This window comes from Cyanistes caeruleus, chromosome 2 (assembly GCF_971803275.1).
Source record: "Cyanistes caeruleus chromosome 2, bCyaCae1.hap1.1, whole genome shotgun sequence".
Classification (NCBI taxonomy): domain Eukaryota; kingdom Metazoa; phylum Chordata; class Aves; order Passeriformes; family Paridae; genus Cyanistes; species Cyanistes caeruleus.
In genome coordinates, this window is record NC_141702.1 from 49597081 (window position 1) to 49617709 (window position 20629).

Here is a 20629-nt window from a genome sequence, read left to right on the forward strand (position 1 = left end):
TGTCTAAAGAGAAAGAAAGCTAAATTCACTATATTTTTTATTAATTTGATTTGTTCCAAAGTGATTTATTCAATATAACTAATGCAATAAACTGAAGTGATGCCCTATTGTTAAATTTGAAGTGCAAGCTAGTTTATTTAATAAAGTTGTTTTTTTTATATGAAGAACAAAATGAAATATTTCAAGGTCCTAAAACCATTGATATTCCACTGGCTGTGAAACACAAATTAATAGCCAACATAAGATGGTCATCACCACAATGCATTACTGACAGTCATTAAGGTCAGCCACAAACCTCAGACAATTTTCAAGTTCCATACTCAGTGTTTGATTTTTTGTGATTGTTTTGTTTGTTCATTTGGGTTTTTTTGTGTATCTGAGGGTTATGCATAAAGCAAAACTGATATGAGATCTGCATGCATCTTATTATCTTCCACTAAACCAACAGAATTTCTGAGTAGGTCCTTTCTAAAATTCCAAGGCTGTTACTTGATTAGAGTCTCAGTGACTCACTCCCCCACCTCCCCCAATGCCTTATGTATTTTATTGTCATTATAGAGCAGTCAAATCTTTTAATTTCTGCTTAAAATACTTGATTTGACTAGCTCTCTGCTCAGGTTGAGCTGGATCAGACAAAAGTTATATTGATGGCTTTGCTTCACTTAGTTATCCAAAAGCAGGTTGGTGATACCCACACAGCCTGAGAACAAGCAGGTCAACAGTGCCAAACAAATATCCACTTTTAGGTACTTTGGCATTTACCCACAAAATGCAGCACACCAAGTGGGGAAGACTGGGAGAGACACTTAAGAAGTTCAACTCCTGAGCTGGGCTGACCTGCTAATGAAGACAGTCACATTAATTCCTTGATCTTAATTATTCACAAGCCCTTAGGCATAACCTGCCCACTGTTCCACCTATCAGTTAATATCTAATTTGGACTCTAATGCTAATAACCTAGGGAGCAAAAGCACATGTCTGAGATGTGAAAAACCCAAGCCTGCTGAATTCCTGGAGAATATCTCAAGTACTAGGAGAAAAGCTCTTCTAGCAAATGCTGTCCATTTTCGGTTGAAATTATGGCACAGCAGAAGCAAAAGGATGATTCACTGGACTGAAAACTCCTGGCTTTTGGTCCCAGAACACCTTCTCTAATGCATTCCTAATGAAAACTTAACAACATAGTTCTTAAAACAAGACAAACAATTCCCCAGAAGTCTTATGTAAATAAATCAGGTGGCTTTAACTGTCTGTTCACGGGCAGTGTAAGGATACTGAATAGTTTTAGACCATTGACAGTGCCTGATCTACATAGATGCTTTGTGCTTTTTCCCAATCACTTGTTAAAAGCAAGACTAAACCACACTCTGAAGATTACAATTATTTATAGATTTTAGTAGGTAAGGTTTGATAGTAGCAAAAACAGGCAGTCTGCTTAAGAGCATTTTCTCTTATTAATTTTGCAGCTTGGATCCTAGTTGTAGTTTCTGTTCAGTATCATTTAATTTCCTAACAGACAAGAGGCTCTGAGCATGGGATGACCCACAATAACCTTCACGCCTCCTAAAGAAAGCGAGGACACAAATGCTCTCCCCCTCAAGTCACCTTGTTATGCTAATTCAACACACCTATTTTATTTCTAATTTCTCCTTGCATTTCTGAAAAATATTTAGGGATAGGTTTTGAAAAATACAGACTAGTAAGACCATTACAGTAATTGCATTGGCTACATTTATTAATTTGTCAAAATTAAGTCAATAAGAGTTTTGGTAACACCATTATATTACATGATTAGTTTTCAAAGTGATTATCATAAGAACTCTATTTAATTGGAAACATCTCAATTTACAGGATACATTAAATTCTCAGTAGCATTTTAAGATGATATGCAACATATGCAGGTCAATTACCAGTAATCACCATTTCATACAACTGCTTCAGAAGAAATTTCAGTACAACACCGGAAAAGAATGATAGATGGCTCTAAAAATTACAACTGAACCTCAGTTCTGAAAGATAAAGCTGAACTTTTACTCATGGTAAAAGGCCATATCTAACATCTATGCTGTTAAAACCCTTCTGAAATGCTAAAGATTATAAAAATCTGAGCGAAGATTAGAGAACAGTTGTCTACCTTAAAATGGATGATGATAATTTGTCAGGACTGCCAAATTACTGAAACACACTAACTGCACTCATGCCCAGCTGCACATTAATTACTAGATTAGAAAGTTATAATTAATTTTCTTAATATCACTACACCGCTTTTCTTCCTTGAGCTAATAAAAACAGATTGCAATCAATCTTTGTTAATTCGTGCTGCAGAACATAACTGCCGTAGCTATTTCCATACGCAAAGAACATCGCATGCACAGCTCTTGCAGTAATACCCTGCCTAGGAGCTGAATCTTCTGACATTTTAATGAAGTGTTGTAATAAGGCCAATAAATTATAAATTATAATTTGACTTCGTATAGTTAGTAGAAAAACTACAAAAAGCTTAAGAATGAATTCTTAAAGAATCTTCTTAATGACAAGATTTAGAAGTGGATAGCGTGTTCCAACATATTTTGAACATGAAAAGAGGGTTTACTCATACGTTGCTGAAAACCTGCACTGCTGAGACTTACAAAATTTCTTTATCAACTGACTTTGCCATTAGAAATTATCAGAAGTGCTCCAGACCTCTGCACATATTGTGAGAAATTTTTGAGAACTAGTAAAGGAAAACAACTTTATAGAGATACAGGGTAAAGTTCATCAAAGTTCTCATCAAGAGCATTCAATTATAAAGACAGCAAGGATAATTAAAGCAGCATTCAAAGAGCATATATTCCCCTGTGTCCATGTATGTGTTAGTAACAAAAGGCATTTTTAGAAGATGGAAAGGATTATTCATGTAAAGTCAATGCACCATTTTTTCATTTTTCATTAAGTCCAAAAGCTGGTTTATTTCTCCAGTCTCATTACTGCTTAAAATGTATATATTTTTTTTTTTGTCTCCTCACTTTCCTTCCTTTGTAAAAGATGAGTGTAGAAATATGAGAATTATGACACTGTGGCTTCCAAAGTGTGGTAGCCTATTCTATTTTGATCTAATAGAAATCTTCACTTGGTCAGCTTAAGTGTGAGAAAGGGAAGAGAAAATGTCAGCAACAAATGAAGGTTGAAAATATTTTTTATTTGGGTGTTTGGAATTTTTAATGCTTCTAAAGTCTTCTGGGAAATGCTAAAGGGAAAGTAACTTTGTATTTGTGAAAGACTAGAGATAAGAAAAGGGATTTTAAGAGAATATATAGCCTTCAGCAGCAAAGGCAGGCACAAGCTTTTTATAACATTTTTTTTTTCTCCCAAATTTCCCTACAGGAGTCCAATTTGCCATGTTTTATATATAGATATATGTGTAAAACATCTATAAATTTATGTTGAGGTGTACATACACACCCTATCCACCCCCAATGTGTATACATACACACCCCCAACCCTCCACAAAAATACACACAGGCTTGATTATCACTCTTTCCAGAATATTCAAATATTCCAATATATTTAAGATCTTATGGAACAGTGCATTAGATGATACACTAGGACAAGTAGGATTTATGGATCAACTCTTCCATAAATGATCCATTAAGCAGCAAATTTAGTATATGTCCCATTGAGAGGCTGCAGGGAGCCAATCAACTAGGTGACCTCAAGAACATTAGAGGTGTAGGAAAGCAAGGAGGTAAAGATGGATGGATAGAAAAGGGAATGGAAGATAGGAAGGGGCAGAAATGAATAATGGTCTGCCTAGAAGTCTCAGAAGACATATGTGGGACAATACCCAGTACAATTCTCAAATATTAATTTTCACATGCCATCAAACTGAAACATCTGGAAAAGCCTCAGAGAAGCAACCCCAAGACTGGGAAAACATGATACATCCAGGATTCAGATTCGTCTTGTGAAGGATGTGTGAGCAAGGACAGAATCACAGGTCAGTAGAAAAAACTGTCAGAGCTGAAAATGATCACCAGTGTGTTTCTCCTCCAAAACCAAAATGGATTAGAAGAGGGGAGCAAGCATGGAAGAGAAGTAGCAGGGTCAGAAAATACACAAAGTAGAGCAGGATCAAAGACAGACTGCAAGAGTTTTGATTTGCAGAAAACATACTACAAAAAGGAGCTGGATGATCTCAGAATCTTGTACTAAAATACTGCAACTTAGATTAAGGATCTGGATGTTTAGGAGACATTATGAAAAATGTAGCTGTTTTCCAAGCAAAACCTTTTCCAATACACTGATCAACATCTAGATAACTAAAAGTAACAAACACAGCACCACAGGCATGTGTATTTAAAGCTGAGATTACTGTTTAAAAACAATTAGATGTTCTGTATTCAGCTGGGTACATGAAGCTGATCATGAAGCTGAGAAAATACAAGTAATGATAAGTAATTATGCAAGCAGGCAAGAAATTAATACTTAGATCATTCCTGAAAAGAAAGAAAACCCTTGAATCCTCACCAAATCTTAAACATAACTGAACTTTTAACAAATAATAAACTTTTGTTTCTATTAAAAGGTAAAGCAAAAAATGAATCTGCATGAATAGTTCATACAATTCTGATATAACAGACTGATTTCTAGGGGAAAAAAGATAACCTATTTTATGCTGATTTGTTGTTTTAATGCCAATCTAAAAGATTAAATGGAAAATTGTACTGTAAGAGTATCTGACATATCCATGAAAACACATATGCCATGAATTTCAGAATAACAAAAGGTGTCAGAGGCACTTATGAATAGTCATCTTAAAATTACACATGCTTATAAAAATGGCATAACACACACCACTCAGCACTGGTATAATGAAACTGAAAACCACAAAATTAAAGTTTCACAGTATTAATTAGATGATGAAGTGCTAAAAAGAGAAGTTGAAAATTCAGATAAGTAAAACTGTTATTTGTGATATATATATGATGCACTGGAACTGTGTCAGCTGCAGCAGGGTTTTGATTGACCAGCAGAGAGGCCATGGTTTGATGGAGGTTAAGGAGAGAGCCGCTTTCATCAGCAGCAGTAAGAAACCAGAAAACGATGAATAAAGATTTGGATTTGTATTTACCAATACATACATCTATCTATGTGTTTATCTGAAACCAAAGATGTACTTTGAGAAGTATTGAAGGAAATTGCTTTTTCAGTGAAGAAAAAAATCCAGTATCCTTTGAAGATAACAGCAGAATCTTTCTCAGTAATGGTATCTGAAAAAATACAGTTAGCAACACTTGTTCATGCTTATCATTTTAGGATGGTAAGAATACAGAGTAACTACAAACATCAGCTATTTCCTTGGAGGATCTCGATTCTTATTATCTACCATGTTTAAGCATCTATAGATGCTTAAATCACTGTAGGAAAAATAACCAAACAGCCCCACATAGCTGAGAATTTAACCAGGTGGAAGTATCAAATTCCAGCTAAAATATACAAGCAAAGCACTTTGCAAATTCCCCTCCACCCCCTTCACTTTTCATGGTCATTTCAGGATTTTCCTAATGAGAAATGAGTCATGGATTTTACAGGTAAAATCCTGCAAATGTACACAGATTGCAACAAATACATAAACTAAACAACTCATAAGGGGCTTTATAATTTGTTGAAAAATTCTTAGGTGGAAAAATCCCAACACAGCTATATTTTTTAAATGATATATTTTTTCTGAGGTGACTTGAATTGTGGTGGAAATGACTGAGTACTTGTGCTCATTTTATACATTTAATGAAACTGAAGTCTCTAGAAACCGATTCCCTTCCTTTTGAAGGAAGCCTCTTTTGACAGCCACATTTTGTCTGCTGTAAGATTACCATTTACTATACACAGATGAAAATTAGGTCATACATGATACAAGCAATTAAAAGGGAAATGATCATTGACCAACTGCAAAGATTGATATGCCTACACTCAGGTGTCAGTGCTCCCAGTACAGTCAGTATTGGCCAAGGAAAAGCAGCCCAGTGGGCCAGGCCCTGGGCACTTATTTCAGGGCAGGATAAATGCTCCTCAAGCTGCTTCACAGTGCCCTTTGCAGTGTCCCACTCCAGTGGGAGCTTGTTCCTGCTGTGCTGGTGAACATGCAAATCTCATCTGGAACTGAGCCCCATCCTGCACATCTTCACAAACAACTCCAACTCTCAAATATGTCTGGCAATTCAACACTAAGGGTTCCCTTGTAACTCCTAGGCAACGGGAAGGTATGGCATACAAATTACTGCTGATTATCTGCCAATATAGAGGAGCCAACAGCACTTATCCACCTAAAGCAAGAGCATGAGTAACACCCTTAGCCATATGCTAACTTATAAAATCCTATTTTCAATAAATACAATTTCAAAAACCTGCAGGGAAGCAAGAATGGTTTTAACTCTCAGGAAGCAAACTGAGGATCTGATGCAACTGTCCCACCCTTATGTCACTGCACTTCAGTGAAGGACTGGTTACAACCAGACTGGCAGGAAATTGGTACATGCCACCTATTGGGCATAGGTGACTGGGGTGAACTTCCTAGTCCTGATTTCTTCCAGGGCAAAACACAAGACAGTTCAACCTACTTATCCCTCCCCACTTCTGGCACAGAAAACCTTTATATCTTCTTTATAAATAACCGACCAAAAAAAGCAATTCCCCATTTTTTTAAGCCATCAAGACAAAATCTTATGAGAGTCAGGGAAGGTTCTGATACCCTGGAGAGCATCTGCTGACGAGGGGGGCAAGGCCCATAAAGCAGAGCCTCTGGTAAACAGCTGGTTTCTGTGGGACTGTCTGACAGCAGGTTTGTTCAGTTTTGTAAAAGAACATTACCTTTTGTTAGCACCACAGAGATCTTTAAAGTGTTGATAATCGTACATTTTGTGCTGAGGAATACCATTACTAATACTCACATTGCCTTTTACACAGATAAGTAATATGATAATTATGAACTTGTAAGTATCTATACTCATTTTACATTGCACTAATAAACTGTAGGGAAAGAGTGTTCAAACTTGGAATCTGGGACTAGAATCTTTCTTTTGGCTATAAAGAAAGCACTTAAACAAAGAAGGATATTTTGCAGTAATAATAATAGGTCCCAAATTCTTCTTGTGTTATTGCCAGAGGGCAGCCTCCCACACAGATTCTGCATTACAATATTGAATTGAAGCTGCTAGTTGAATAATACAGCCTATCATTATGGGCTATCACCAAAACAATATTTTTCTTGATTCTTTTTCTTTCTTGGCAAAGAGCTACATTCTTTGAACTATCTCATGAAATTTCTGTGATTTTATTCTAAATTAGATTTTTTTACATGGCTTAATGGTAAATCAAACATCACCACAGGTCAAATACACTGAATATTGAATATAAAGCACTAGTCATGCAATGTGGAACTACCTACTCATTTTAGCTGAAGTGATGACACAGCAAGGAACTTCAGATGAGGCAAAGACATGGCAAGGAATTAGTTCCCTGTGGTGTTCTAACATGTCTTAAAATATAGAAATTTCTAATTTTCTGTTATTTAACATGTATAACTATTTTCCAGGTTGTTTTGCATTCAATACTGACTCAAGAAATGTAAACTTGTTATTGAATCATGCAATGAACTGAAATGGCTGTGCTGAAAAAATGTACCCTTTGCTGAAATCATCCTTGTCACTAGTTACTTATAAATTAGGATGTAATTAATTTCCTCATCTCAAGATGTTAGTGCTTGCAGTTAATTCTGCAAGGTCTTCTTCAGTCAATAGAAAGAGATTGGCATATCCAGACAACAGATCATTGTATGCCAAAACATATGTTTAACACAAAACAAATAATTTTTAGAGAGGCAAAGTTCACCCAGGATTGTCTCTTTGCATCCAGCACTAATACAAATCCACGCTGTGATCCAAATGCCTGAAGGTAAAAGTCTGCTTTCCATTGGTCTGTTTTGCTGCAGGGGAAGTCTCAGGGTTTAACTCAGTATCCAAATCCTTTTTTGTTATTATTACCACTTTATTACATCAGTGGAGTAATTTGCCAAAACCACACAGAAAAAAGTCTTTATAAAGTATGTCTGCTACATTTAGCTTTTTTTCCTTAGTTAATTTTGATTTCTTCCTCTAAAATTATGCCAAAATTAGACTGAAGGGATATAATTAAAGATTTCATCTAAGCACAGCTTCTGCATGATCTTACAATAACAAAGTGTGCAGACAGTGTAAGCTTTACATCTCTAAACTCCCTTTAAAAATAAGTTTATATTTTTTCTAAATACAGTCAAATTTGAAGAATAACCTTTATTTAACTCTACAAATTATTTAGGGATTTTTTAAAAAATTTATTTTTACTTATACACTGGAGTTAATAGTGCAAACCAGTAAAATTAAATTATCCATCCTGGTTAAATTTCTTCAAAAAAGTGCTTCTTGTGTCACTTGGACAAGTAAAAGCAAGACCTGCTAATTCATTTAAAAATATAGTGTCATACAAAAATTTTGAAAAATAATGCCACAATCAATCACATTTCAGGCATTTCTGACAGTGTAAGTGGGAGAATCAAGCTGTCAAAAAGGTTTACTAAATTTACATTTGGATCCCTTTGTTATATTCTCAATCTTTCTCAATGCATTAAAACTCCTTAAAAACTATAAAGGTGTGTAGTTTTAAATGCATTGATTGTGATGTTTTGCAGATTTCAAAGAACTCAAAAAGAACCATTCTGTTATATACTGAATTCTTTCCTTAAGAACACTGGAGTTCCTCTAATGAAGTACCACACACACAAGACATCTTGAAGACTATGAGACCTCAAGCATGTTTTGAAATTGGGAGTTACTTTGAAATGTTGAAATATCTCCAAGCAAATTCTGTTGTCTAAAGACCAACATTCCATACCTCCAAGGTGGTTGATCTGTTGGCCACATTTCCACCTACGTGGAAAGTGCTGAGAGAAGCTCCTTTCAATGCCTGCAACCGAAAACAAGCCACCAGCAGTCGGAAACACCAGAGTGAGTGTCCCATAAGACAACTGCCTGTGTGTGTGTGTGATCTGTAGTATTTTAGTGTAAAACCCCTCTCCAAAGCTGCCAGGTTCTGCTGGGTAAGCTGAGGTGGTGGGGGGAACCATCCTGTTTAGCACTACTGTCACAGAATAGAAATCTTAGCTGGTGGTAAAAAGTTGTTCTTAATAAAAAAACCCCAAAACTATGGGTGATTTTTTCCTTCCTATTTTCTTTTTTTTCCAAGTGATGTGAAATAAAAAACTGTGTTTGAAACTGTTCTGTGGGTGTATCTCCTTGCTCTGAATACATAGGGGCTGCAAGGGCCCAGAAGTGCCAAGAAACTCTTGTTTCAACTAAACACTTTGAGGCCTGAAAAAACCTGTGGCATAATTTAACTATGCTGTAAAAAATGTAGCAGTTTAAAAAATAGTAGTAATTTTGAAAGTCAAAAGAGGACCTTGCTTTAAAATCATGCTGACAACATCCCAGTGACACAAATATTGCAGCTCTGTCACGTCCATCCTCAGTTACCTATGAATTACTACTTTGTGTAAACAATTTAGCAAGGCCCCTGCTATTTCACTTCATAAAATACATTATATTGAATACACCTCAGATCCACTATTTATGTACAATCAATATTAAACTGCAAAAGATAAAGGATCCTGAACTGACACCAGACACAGTAAACATTCTACAGCTATGTCAAGTAAATCTTACCATTCCCTGTGGTTTGACTTCAATACAAATTAATCACATGTATTTCAAACTCCTCTTTTTTAACTTCTGTTAGGCTTTCCCACTCTGACCCACTCCAACTACACCTCACAGCTTTTCCTTCTATACAACACTTCCCATGGTCCCTAAAGCCAGAAATTACATAATTTAGGTTTGTCAGTGAGCCACAGAAACAGGCACAGTATCCCCCTTAGCCACAACAACACTTATGAACAGGCTGGACACACACAAAAAAAAAAAACATTTCCAGTTTGTTATGTTTCCAAAATAAAAATATTATTTACTAGAGTGGAAACTTTTTCATTAAGGCAAGGCATAACTATTTTTCAGAGTTTCAGATGCACTTAAAGGTTATATGCTACATTGATTCTTCCCAAAAGGCAGGCACCTTAATGCCTAACAGTATTGCTACATCATGGCACACAAGGCACAACAAATAACCTTAAAACTACACAACTGGTCAATGTATAGAGAGCAAACATTTAACAGAAAATACATTCTTTCATATAGGAATTCTTCTGGGCTGCTTACTGGCAAGCAGTAATTGGTCTTACTGGAAATAGTGACTAAAAACCAGATACAGGTCTGCTTTCAGAGGGGGGAAAAAGTGACATAAACACAAAATTTCCATCTGAAAGAAAAAAAAAAAAAAAAGCAAAGACTTTTATACTCAGATTTTATTCCTGATTGATTCAACAGAATAACAACGATCTGTGTTTCTTCCTGTATTTGACAGCTGGGCATCATTCCATAAACACAAGCCCCATACAGCTTCCCCTTTAATACTTACAGGGGTAAAATTAAAGAGATATGCTAAAAAGATTACTTGATCATGCAAACTTGATGCAAGTTTGGGTATTTGCTAAGATTACTTAACTCACTAAGCTTTTTAATGTTATTTTTATAAATCTGGGAGGTAAATTACAGAAATACACAAGCAATCTAATTGATCAGTCATAAACTGCTTAAATTTTATAGAGAAAAAGAGAAATGACAATTTTAGCATGGAGAAGCCCAGTTGTCACAGCTTACTAGGAAGAAGGAAAAAGGGGTCATGAACTAGTGGTATTTTAAGAAACTGTTATAGTTGGCATTTTAGAAGTACTGAAGAGGAAATATCTAAACAAAGGACTTGTGCAAGGAGGAAAATAAATAAGCAAGCAAATAAAGAAAGAAAAGTGTCTTTGTGTTTCTTATCCCCAAAATAAGACTCAAACCTGTCTGTCAACTCACCACTGCTTTATACACTTCTCCCTCTACAGCCTTTTCTACCCTGTTTTAAGCCAGAAGAGTCCACAAGTGCTATACCACCACACTGTTTACTTAAATAAGCAAGTGAGCCATAGAAGGAATTTCAAATTTTGCAGCAGAAGTGAAAAACTGATGCTGAAGATGAACTGAAAATACAAAGCAATGTCAGAAATATGGAAGTGCAACTGAAACTTTAGAAAGAAAGAAAAGGAAATCCCCCTACAAACCACTGATCTAATTACTTAAAACTGAACTTTAGAAGCCAAAGGAAGTTTTACGAGCAAACATACTGATGAACTGGCAAGTGTTTTTAGTTGAAGAATACTTGTACAGTGAACTTTTCATTATATTTGATAAGAAGAGTTCCACAAACAAGACAGTAAGTGTCCCATGATCCCTAAATGGTGAGGAAAGAGGCAGGATGAACTGAAACAATGGAAAAGATAAAGAGAATAATACTTCAGGTGGATGTCTTTGGCATGTGTGGAGAAAAAAGCACATACATATGTTTACACACAGAGGCATGCAAGGAGGAGCAAGTCTGGCTATGATGATACAGGATGAGCATGAGAAAACCAACTATTTTCTGAAGAACATTTGCAAAGTTAAACAAATATCCAGCTCATCTCTTAATCCAGAAATAACAATTTAAAAATAACCACTGACACCCTTAATCTATTGTGAGTGTTTTCCAATTTGAAGCATAAATCAAAATAAAATCAAACAAAATACTAATCAGAAATGAGGCATATTAGATCCGCAATGTATGCAGGCTTCAGTGGCTTAGCATTTCCTAAGCCTGGATGACAGCATATTTGTTTACTCACAGTATTATGGAAGAGTCATCTACTGAAGGTCAAAGCTAGGCAGATGTGCAAGGATTCAGAATGAATAAGCAAGAACCCAGCATTTTATGTCAATTTTTCTGCCACAGCTAGGGAAATTATCTTGGCAGAAGCCCTCTGACTTTTGTGTCAGGTAAGAAACTAATCCCTGCATTACCACCTTGTACTGTTTGCAGCTGACATCTCTAGTGTCCCCACAACAGTTAGTTGTGAGAAAGTAGGAGCAAACCGTAAAGATCTACCACATAATCTGAACTATAAGCAAAAAGAACATAGATATATTAACAGTTAAGGAGGGATTTAGATAAGGGCTATATAGAAGACATATTTTTAGCCTGAATACTTTAAGCATGTTTAAATATACTACACAGAGCAAGGTATTGTGTTGCAATTACAAACATGCTTGGGTTTTGTATTCAGAAGTTTCTCTAACAGCTTAAAAACAAATAACCAACATGCCTCAAGCTGCTGTAGTACTGAACTTGTGCAGAACTTATTAAAGCTTGTTGTGAAAAAATTATTAGCATGCATGTAAGTAACCAGCCAAAGTCCAAGGATCGTCACCAGGCAGCAGTTAACCAGCCCCTTCAATGATGAGAAAGTTCAGGAGTCACTAACCCCTCCTGCTCCCACACACAGACTTGTGTTTTTTTTGGCTTTTTACCTCACTGCTGTTTGAAAGGAAGGTGGAAGAAAAGCCTGTCTGAACTGCCATGCCAAGGGCTCTGGCCCTGAGCAGTTTACTGGGAAGCCAGACCAAGCTGTCAACACATCAGTGTCCATCCCACTGTGGGGAAAAGGTGCACTCATAAATACAGAGCAAGCAGGGAACAGCAGAAGATGCTGATTGTCAAGGAGGCAGCCACTCCAAAAAACACATCACCAACACACACACACACACGTGAAATTGGTTTTTATTCACTTTCTTGTGGTGAGTGATGCTGGGGTTTCTTATCAGTATGAAGAAAGCTGATGTGTCCTTATGAACATAGAAATACACACCACGGGTGTAATTTTCAGTATTCTTCACCAAGCAATGCAAATAAACCATTTTCTTTACCAGCACAGTATCACAGGCAGTGGTTCTGAGTTGGGCCAAGGAATTGCTGACATGTCTGGAGCCAAATACTGGAGGCAAGAGTGACTTCAGGAAAGCCAGCATCTCCTACAGCAAACACAGAGCTACCTTCAAACTGTAACTGCCTAAAGCAAAACCACTCCTTGGGAAGAGGGTAGAAAACAGTGAGTCTCTTTTAGCAGGTATGTTTCTTGAGATGAAGGACATGCTTATACCACATTTGAGAACAGGTGAGAGTACAAAGTGTCTAGAAAACTTTGAGAGTAGTGCATATCCTAATGCTCTTAGCCTACCTAAAACAACACTCAAAGGACTTTAGGAAGAGTGATGAGCAACATACTAACTGAAAAAAAACATTGCTCTGAAATGAATAAATATATTTCTGTATGTATTCTTCTGTATGCAACATATATCCACTTAAATTTCCCAATTTAAACTGTAGAACCAAAAGGACAAAAACTGCATCAATTGTAATAGTTTTGTGGCAAAGATGGATTCAACATAATTTTTTATGTGTTCTAGTCACCAAAACGCAGTAATTTTACCTCTTGATATTAAGCAATGCCCAAGGTATCCCAGTGGGAGTGTTGAAAGCAGGTAGCAATTTCTCTCCAAGCTCCACCGCCTTTTTTCGGAAAACCTGAAAGTTAAGAAGAAACCAAGTGTTGGAAAATGCATTGTTGCTCCAACTAAATTAATTTAGCTAACATCATTATTGAGCATGTGGTACAATCCATCTCAGCACAGTGAAGCATCCCTGCTCCTTTAGAGTGACGTCAAAGGAACAAAGCAGCACAGTCTGTTTTCCACTGCACCTGCTAAGGAGAGAGCTCACACAGCAGGGCCAACAGTGACAATGGCCAGATGCCCTGTCCCTTGGCACGACCAGCATCCTGCCAGAGCCACCAGTACAGCCAGAGCTCACCCTGCAGAGCAGGTTAGGCACTCCTGGCTGCCCTGCCAGGTACCCCGTGCTCAGGGAAGGGGCCATGGGCCAAGGATGCTGCTGCACCCTGGCTGGCGGGCCAACAGCTCCCTGCCCCAAGTGCCACATCCTCCTGGAGCTTGGGGACATGGCTGCAGCAAGGCCACCTTCACTCTCTGTCAGGTTCATTAACAGAGGCTCAGCACGCTGCGGGAGCCTGGGCTCCACCGCCGTGTGGCTGCTGAACTGCCAACCTGCTGCATGGGCAGTCTGTGGCAAAAACACCACCCCAGATCACCAAAAAAATAAACCTCACACATTTTGCAGCACTACAGTCTTTATGGACTCAGCTGGCTTATACCCAGAGAGGGTCAGTGCCACAGATAATCAAAAAAATGGAATATACCCCTGTGGCCAACTGGGACTTCACTGATATGCAGCATGTAAAGAGTTTCAGCTTTCATTTCAAAAACATGAAGCAGAAAGAACCCAAACGCTTCCTATACACCCACAAGAATGACAGACAATTTAACAAGAGGAACTTTTATGTCCAGGTAAATAGTTAAGAAGCTGGAACAAAGAGGATTTTGCTTTCCTTCAACTGCCTACTCAGCTCAGGTTACATTAACCTTACTGTTTGTGCACTGAGCGCTCTACTAAGAGAGTTTTTAATTAGAAGCAATATTGTTCCAACTTAAATATAGAAACCTATTTAGTGATTTCAATATGTGGATGTTCAAGGCCTATTTGGTTGGAATTACACTGGGATCTTGCGCAACACTGAAAGGGATTATCCCAGGTGTAGCAGTCAAAATAGCAAAGTCACCTTCATTGTATTCTGTTTCTAATAATGGTTCCTCTCAATTCATTTTTTTTTCTCCTCAGACATATTTATGATGGATTTATATTTCCTTATGTATTAGAAATCAGTTTGTACCTCTGATGCATCTTGTGGTGCAGCCCTGCATATATGTTTATGTGAATATATAAAGACAATTACTGGGAAAAACAAGATAATGAAGAAATTTCCTTCCACAAAAATAAAATACAATTTGTAAAACACCGCTTTCTAAAAACCACACTGAATGAAGGTTTTTATTATTGAAAAATATGTTATCAGGAGCGAATATAAAAGCCTGGGACAATCATGTTACCATAAAGAACCTCCAGACTATCCCATCCCACGGTCTCTCCATATGATACAGATCTCAAGATTTCTGTGGCAACAGTCCAAGATTTAGAATTACATTAAAATATATTTTGAGGGAGGTTAAGTAATTTCAAGCCAAATTATATATGGAGTCAGAAAACTTTCTTGAGTGGATTGCACTCAAGTGCTGGGAGAAACTAGAAGCAAAGCAGCAGGGAAAACATTTGCTTGGAAATCCCTCCATAATCCATGATATTTCTGACTTCCCCGTTTACCACTTAAGTAGATTCTGATGAGAATTATGTTATGGATTTGTGATCTTTATCCAGCACATAATTCAGTCTTCCCAAGGGTTAAAACTTTGGTGAACACTCAGAAAGAGTTGGTGCAGAACATAATCACCTCTAAGCAGATTTCCTTGGGAGAAGCAAGGGGCAGTAACCCACCCAGAGCCCACAAGCTTTCCCTCATTTCACAGCCACATTTTTCACCTTGGTCTGCTGAAGCCAAACCTATGCTTTGCTCTTTTAGCACAAGAGAGGCGTCTCTCAGCCTTTCACAGCATACTGTGTGATCAACTCATCCGCCTTTCTGCTCTGAAACACTGAAGCACTGACAGAAGAGTGGCTACAATCATCCTCCTCAGCCATGGGCACACCAGGACCCTGATATTCTGTAGAAGCATCTGCTGCACGCCACAAACCCCCCACCTTTGGCCTTACATAAAGGGGCTAGATAGATATCTTATGGAATGTTGTTAAAGGTGCCACATGTGTATTCTTTTTATGATGTTTATGTAAGAACAAGAAGAGACCTCCCCTTCAGAAGGCACACAACCACAGTTGAGGCAGCAAGGCTCAGTATCTGCTGTACCTTGCAAGCTGCATAAATCCTTCATCATTAAAAAGATTACATGCAAGCTCAGAATTAGATCTTTTACAATAATTGCTTCTGAACAAAAATGTGAAATTTTAGCATCTTAATTTGATGTAGAGCAATAATGCTTTACTTTCAAATACTTCTACCAAGTCTAACATATTTTTAAAATTCTACTGTATTTATTTTATACACAAACAACACAAATTCTCTCAGAATAAAAATTGCCTCCTTTATGGAAATGTCACAAACAATGGCTATCAAAAAAATCCCCACATGAGATCCAAAGCAGTAAGTATTGTTCCACGTATGGATATAGAAGGAAAAGGTAATTCCTGACAAAACTACTGCCCTGAGCACTGACATTAGAATGGGCAGTGAATGCATTTCACATTTTTCAATGCACTAGACTATTTTCATAGGAGGCAATTAGGAAAAAATAATTTAAAAATATTTTTAAACCATCACACAATTTTGAAACAAGTGCTGAGGTGAAGATGCACTTTTCGTTTGCATGAGAATTTCAACAGGCTATTACTAATGCATGCTGGTGATTTTCCTTCCCCTTCCAAAGTTAAAAATAAAAATCAACTGTGGACATGGTCTAATTTTATCTCTAGGTCTAATTTAACGTGGCTGAAAAACTGACTGGTAAATCACTATCTATGAAGTAGAACAGCATAGACAATAATGACAAGACTCCAAGAGCACTGAATGACTGAGCACAATAAATTGTAGCCTCATACAGTGAAATTATACTCTTTCATCGAGGGTAAAAGGGTGAAGATAAATAAAGGAACCACTTTATTTTTCAATTTGCAAATTTAACAGTTAATAATAATAATAATAGGAAAAGCAGGTGCTGCAATTATTACACATCATCCACAACGTTCACTGTATTTTTCTTCTGCAGAAACTTACAGTATTGGACAAGAAATAAATATTGTGCTGGGTAAGATACTTTTTGGGCAATAAAAGTAAATAAACAATAGCAACTTCTACATATTATCTCTATTTCTGAATCGAATTTCAACTTTTGCCAAGCCCTGATCCTTCCCCAGTACCACCCAGTAAAGTGATGGTTTGGTAAGCACAAACTATGACAGCCATTACTAAGAAGCACGAAACAAAGGCAGAAGTGACAGAGCACAAAATGAGAGACATTATATATAATAAAGGAAAACATCTACAGCAAAATTTCCCATCCCAGTGGTTATGTTTAGAGCCTCAAGGACCTTTCTTGGCTTTTCCTCATGAATGGTCATCCAGCAGTAATGAAAGATTACTTACCTGAAGTACTCCAACTGGGCCAGACCTGGGAGAAACTGCCCCAGTCCCATACCTTCACTCCATGCTTAGTTTAAATATTTACCTACAAATATAAAAGTCTACGAAGCACTCCTGAGGCCTCCATCACTTTTTCCAATGCTCCATCATATCTAGGCAGCTTACTTTTCAGAGAAGGGGGACTGTGGAGTTATTTACCTGGCATATCAGCAGCCCCATTACCAGGTGGTGCACAGAGTAAGCCACACTGCCATCAATCCCTCCTTTTAAATTGAGGATTCACAGCAAAGCACTGTGATTATCTTTAAAGAGCAGTGAAGCCACTAAAAATTGCACTGATATTCAACTCAGTTAAACACCATACTACAACAAAGAATATTATTCTAAGTGAAGCACTGTGGTTCAGGAAAGAAAATGATAATTGGCACCAGTCACAAATGCATGATCAGTATTTAAAACTATAAAGTTGGGCTTTCTCAAGCATTTCTCTTTAACCTAATTTTTGCTAGCAGTCAGACTTTGGATGTGAGATAATTCTCTTTTTAAACTCTAAGGTGTTACTAACATTTTTTATAAGTATAATGCTGATTTTTACTGTGCGAGATGGACTCCTCCATAAAATAAGTAGATTCCTTTGCACTCTGCAGTCCTACTCAAAATCATCACTAAAGCCAATAAGATACTTCCTATAATCATACAATAGATATGAAGACAGAGTTACTATACTTTTATTTCAATCTCTCTTTATGTTAATAGGCTGTGAATTGTTAAAATAAGCTCAAGGTTAATGAAGAAGCACCTTCATTGTCCTTTGAGTTACCAATCTTGAGTTGCTTACAAACACAAAAGTCACGTCAGCCCACCACCATTACTCCAAGACAGAAATTCTCTGAACAACATTTGAGTAAGAACTGGTAGGCAAACAAGAAATCCACCTCTCACTGCCGCACACAATCATCTTTCCTATCTACAGTCTGTTCATTCAATAGGCAACACAGACACCAAGCCAGGGAACAAGACATTATTTTCTCACTCATTAGATAGCCTTAAATATTTCTTAAATACATATAAGTATTTGTGGTCTTTGTAAGGGAGAGCAAACTAACTATCTAAGAGATCATACATCCAGAACTGTGATGCTCATGTTAGAATACCCAATGCCACAATCAATCAGTTCTTGCAGACTCTTCCATCCATTAACAAATCTTATTAGGGAAAAGAGTGTTCCCACAGAGAAACAAGGCTCTGCCTGCAAAGATGCAACTGCAGGGCAAAGACCAGACCTGTCATCTGGTGAGCACTGGCTTTCATTATAGTGCAAGAATGTTATCTCTGGATAAACAAAAATGTTTCCTCTGGCTGGAATGACAAATCCCTTTCAAAATGTCATATTACCTCATTGTAGTTTTAATTGCTATTGCTAATCAGGAAGAAGAGAAAGCACAGGAAACAAATACCTTAGAATTGCGTATGTGGCAAGCCTAATTTTAAAAAAGGCATAACATGGTACAGCATCATAAATTAAAGAAGAGCCAGAATTCTGCCTTAAGAAGTCCTCCATATAAAGGGAATCTGAAGTTAAAATTTAACACCAAAGGAAGGAATACTATATTATAATCTTTTTTTAGTTGACAAAGATGTTTTCTCAACATTTCTAATTCTATCAAATTAAGCATTTCTCATTTTTGTTTTTATATTTACAGATAAAAACTGACAAGTCACTAAGTAAGATTTATTGCTTTCTTTCCTGTACCTGACTGCCTTTCCCAGTAGGGTAAGGAATGAATATTTCAGTGCAAAAGCAGAAAACGAGAGCAGAAAAATGAACAGGGACAGGCCGGTTTCCTGCTCTTCAGAACACTGAATAGAAATCCTCTCAGCATAACAAATGCTGATTTGCGTTTAAAGTCATCTGCTAACAAAAAAGAACTCTCTCAGAACATCTTGTTCCAATACCTTCTTTACTGAAAGACAATCCAGGATTTTTGCTGCATTTACATTTGTTTTATTTTTACAATGGAAGACTAGAAATGCTACAAAAATTGTGATACTCCACCTGACATAACAATACTTGAAACAGTGTAAGCTGAATTCTGCCACTATCTGCAGTACCATGTGATACCACACCTGCCATATTATTTGAAGCCCTTTCCTATAACACATTTTCAGTGTTTATGACAGCTGGATAAGTTATCCAGATGCTGGCATTAATTCATCAGCAAGTAGTGATTTTACAATTACAGTCACCTTGACACTAGCAGGTGGCTGTGAGAATTATTTTATTCAGTCCTCACTTCCAGCTGAGTTCAAGTCATTTATGAATATTCTGTGCTAAAAGGTGAAGAGACAATTAATAACATTTCTGCAAACAATCACTGTAATGAGTCACATCACTGTGATCATCAGAGCCAAGAGAAGAAGCCAAATGGCCTTCAAAGAAGACTTTCACAGCTGCAGAAGTATTTTTGTACATCTAGATCCACAAGAGTCAAGAGTGTGTTTTGAGCATTTTCCACAGGAAACAGACTGTGTTCAAGACAACTTCCTATTTCTGGGCCAACCCTGGTCCTGCTGGACTTGAGCATGTGAAATGCCACACCAACATGAGCCCACCTCCAGCCCAGGACTGCAACCAATCTCAAGTTTTTCTAGAAGGATGAAGAAGAGGGGGACAGTCCATTCAAAACAAGTGGCACCACTTGAGGCTACACCTACAGTAGTCAAAGATCAGTCAGAGCTGATCAACACAATGGCACACACTGACACCAGTCAGCATCACCATTCTGAGCTTTGGGAAGGCTTTCCAGTTTGCCAGCAGAATGTCAAACCCAAATCACCTTTGCCCATCTGTACAACTCTTCTCAAAGCTTTTGAAAACAGTGATTGTAGAGACATGAAAATGACTTACTGGAGAGATTCAGATTGTGGTATCTGTGAGCAACCACTCACCTGCAAGCTGCTAGAATAACATGTGTCTTTTTCACAACTTGAGGAAATAACAAACATGACTAAGCTTTTAGATTTCTACTGCCTTTCCAGAATAATCCAGTATGCTGGTCACCAGCTTGTAGAAGAAAGTTCACCTTAAAAAATCTGGTTATTGCATAAATTAGATTAAAAACAAAAAGGAAATGAAAAAAAAAATTAATCTAATCCCTTCTTTTATTCAATTAACTTTTTTTTTTTTTTTTTGTTATGGTCTCACTATCAGCTAGAAAATTAGTTTTCTTTTCTAGCTGACTGCTGTACCAAAGAAGTCACATTGTACCTTGAAGAGTATCCCCTCTGTGGAAAAGATTGTAGAGAACTTAATTGAACAGAAGTAACTGGATTAGTGAGAGATTTTCAGATTTCATTCAAATGCACACAGCAAAAAGCAGAAACCCCCTCAAGTTATCAGCAGTAGCTAATGTATGTAATTACTTCAGTAATTTAACTAAAGAATTTCTAAGTAGATATACTGTG

At 37.1% G+C, this 20629-nt stretch overlaps 1 protein-coding gene across 2 annotated transcripts in view; it reads right to left on the reverse strand.

Moving 5' to 3' along the window:
* Positions 1-20629, reverse strand: part of MAN1A1 (mannosidase alpha class 1A member 1) — a 141415-nt gene that overhangs the window by 48105 nt on the left and 72681 nt on the right. For both annotated transcript variants that reach the window (XR_015283142.1, XM_086876896.1), the window contains exon 5: positions 13472-13566. Coding sequence is in view for 1 of the 2 variants with exons in the window: in XM_086876896.1 (XP_086733022.1) it covers positions 13472-13566 (95 nt within the window). In the remaining variant the exon portion in view is untranslated. The remainder of the gene's footprint in view (positions 1-13471; positions 13567-20629) is intronic.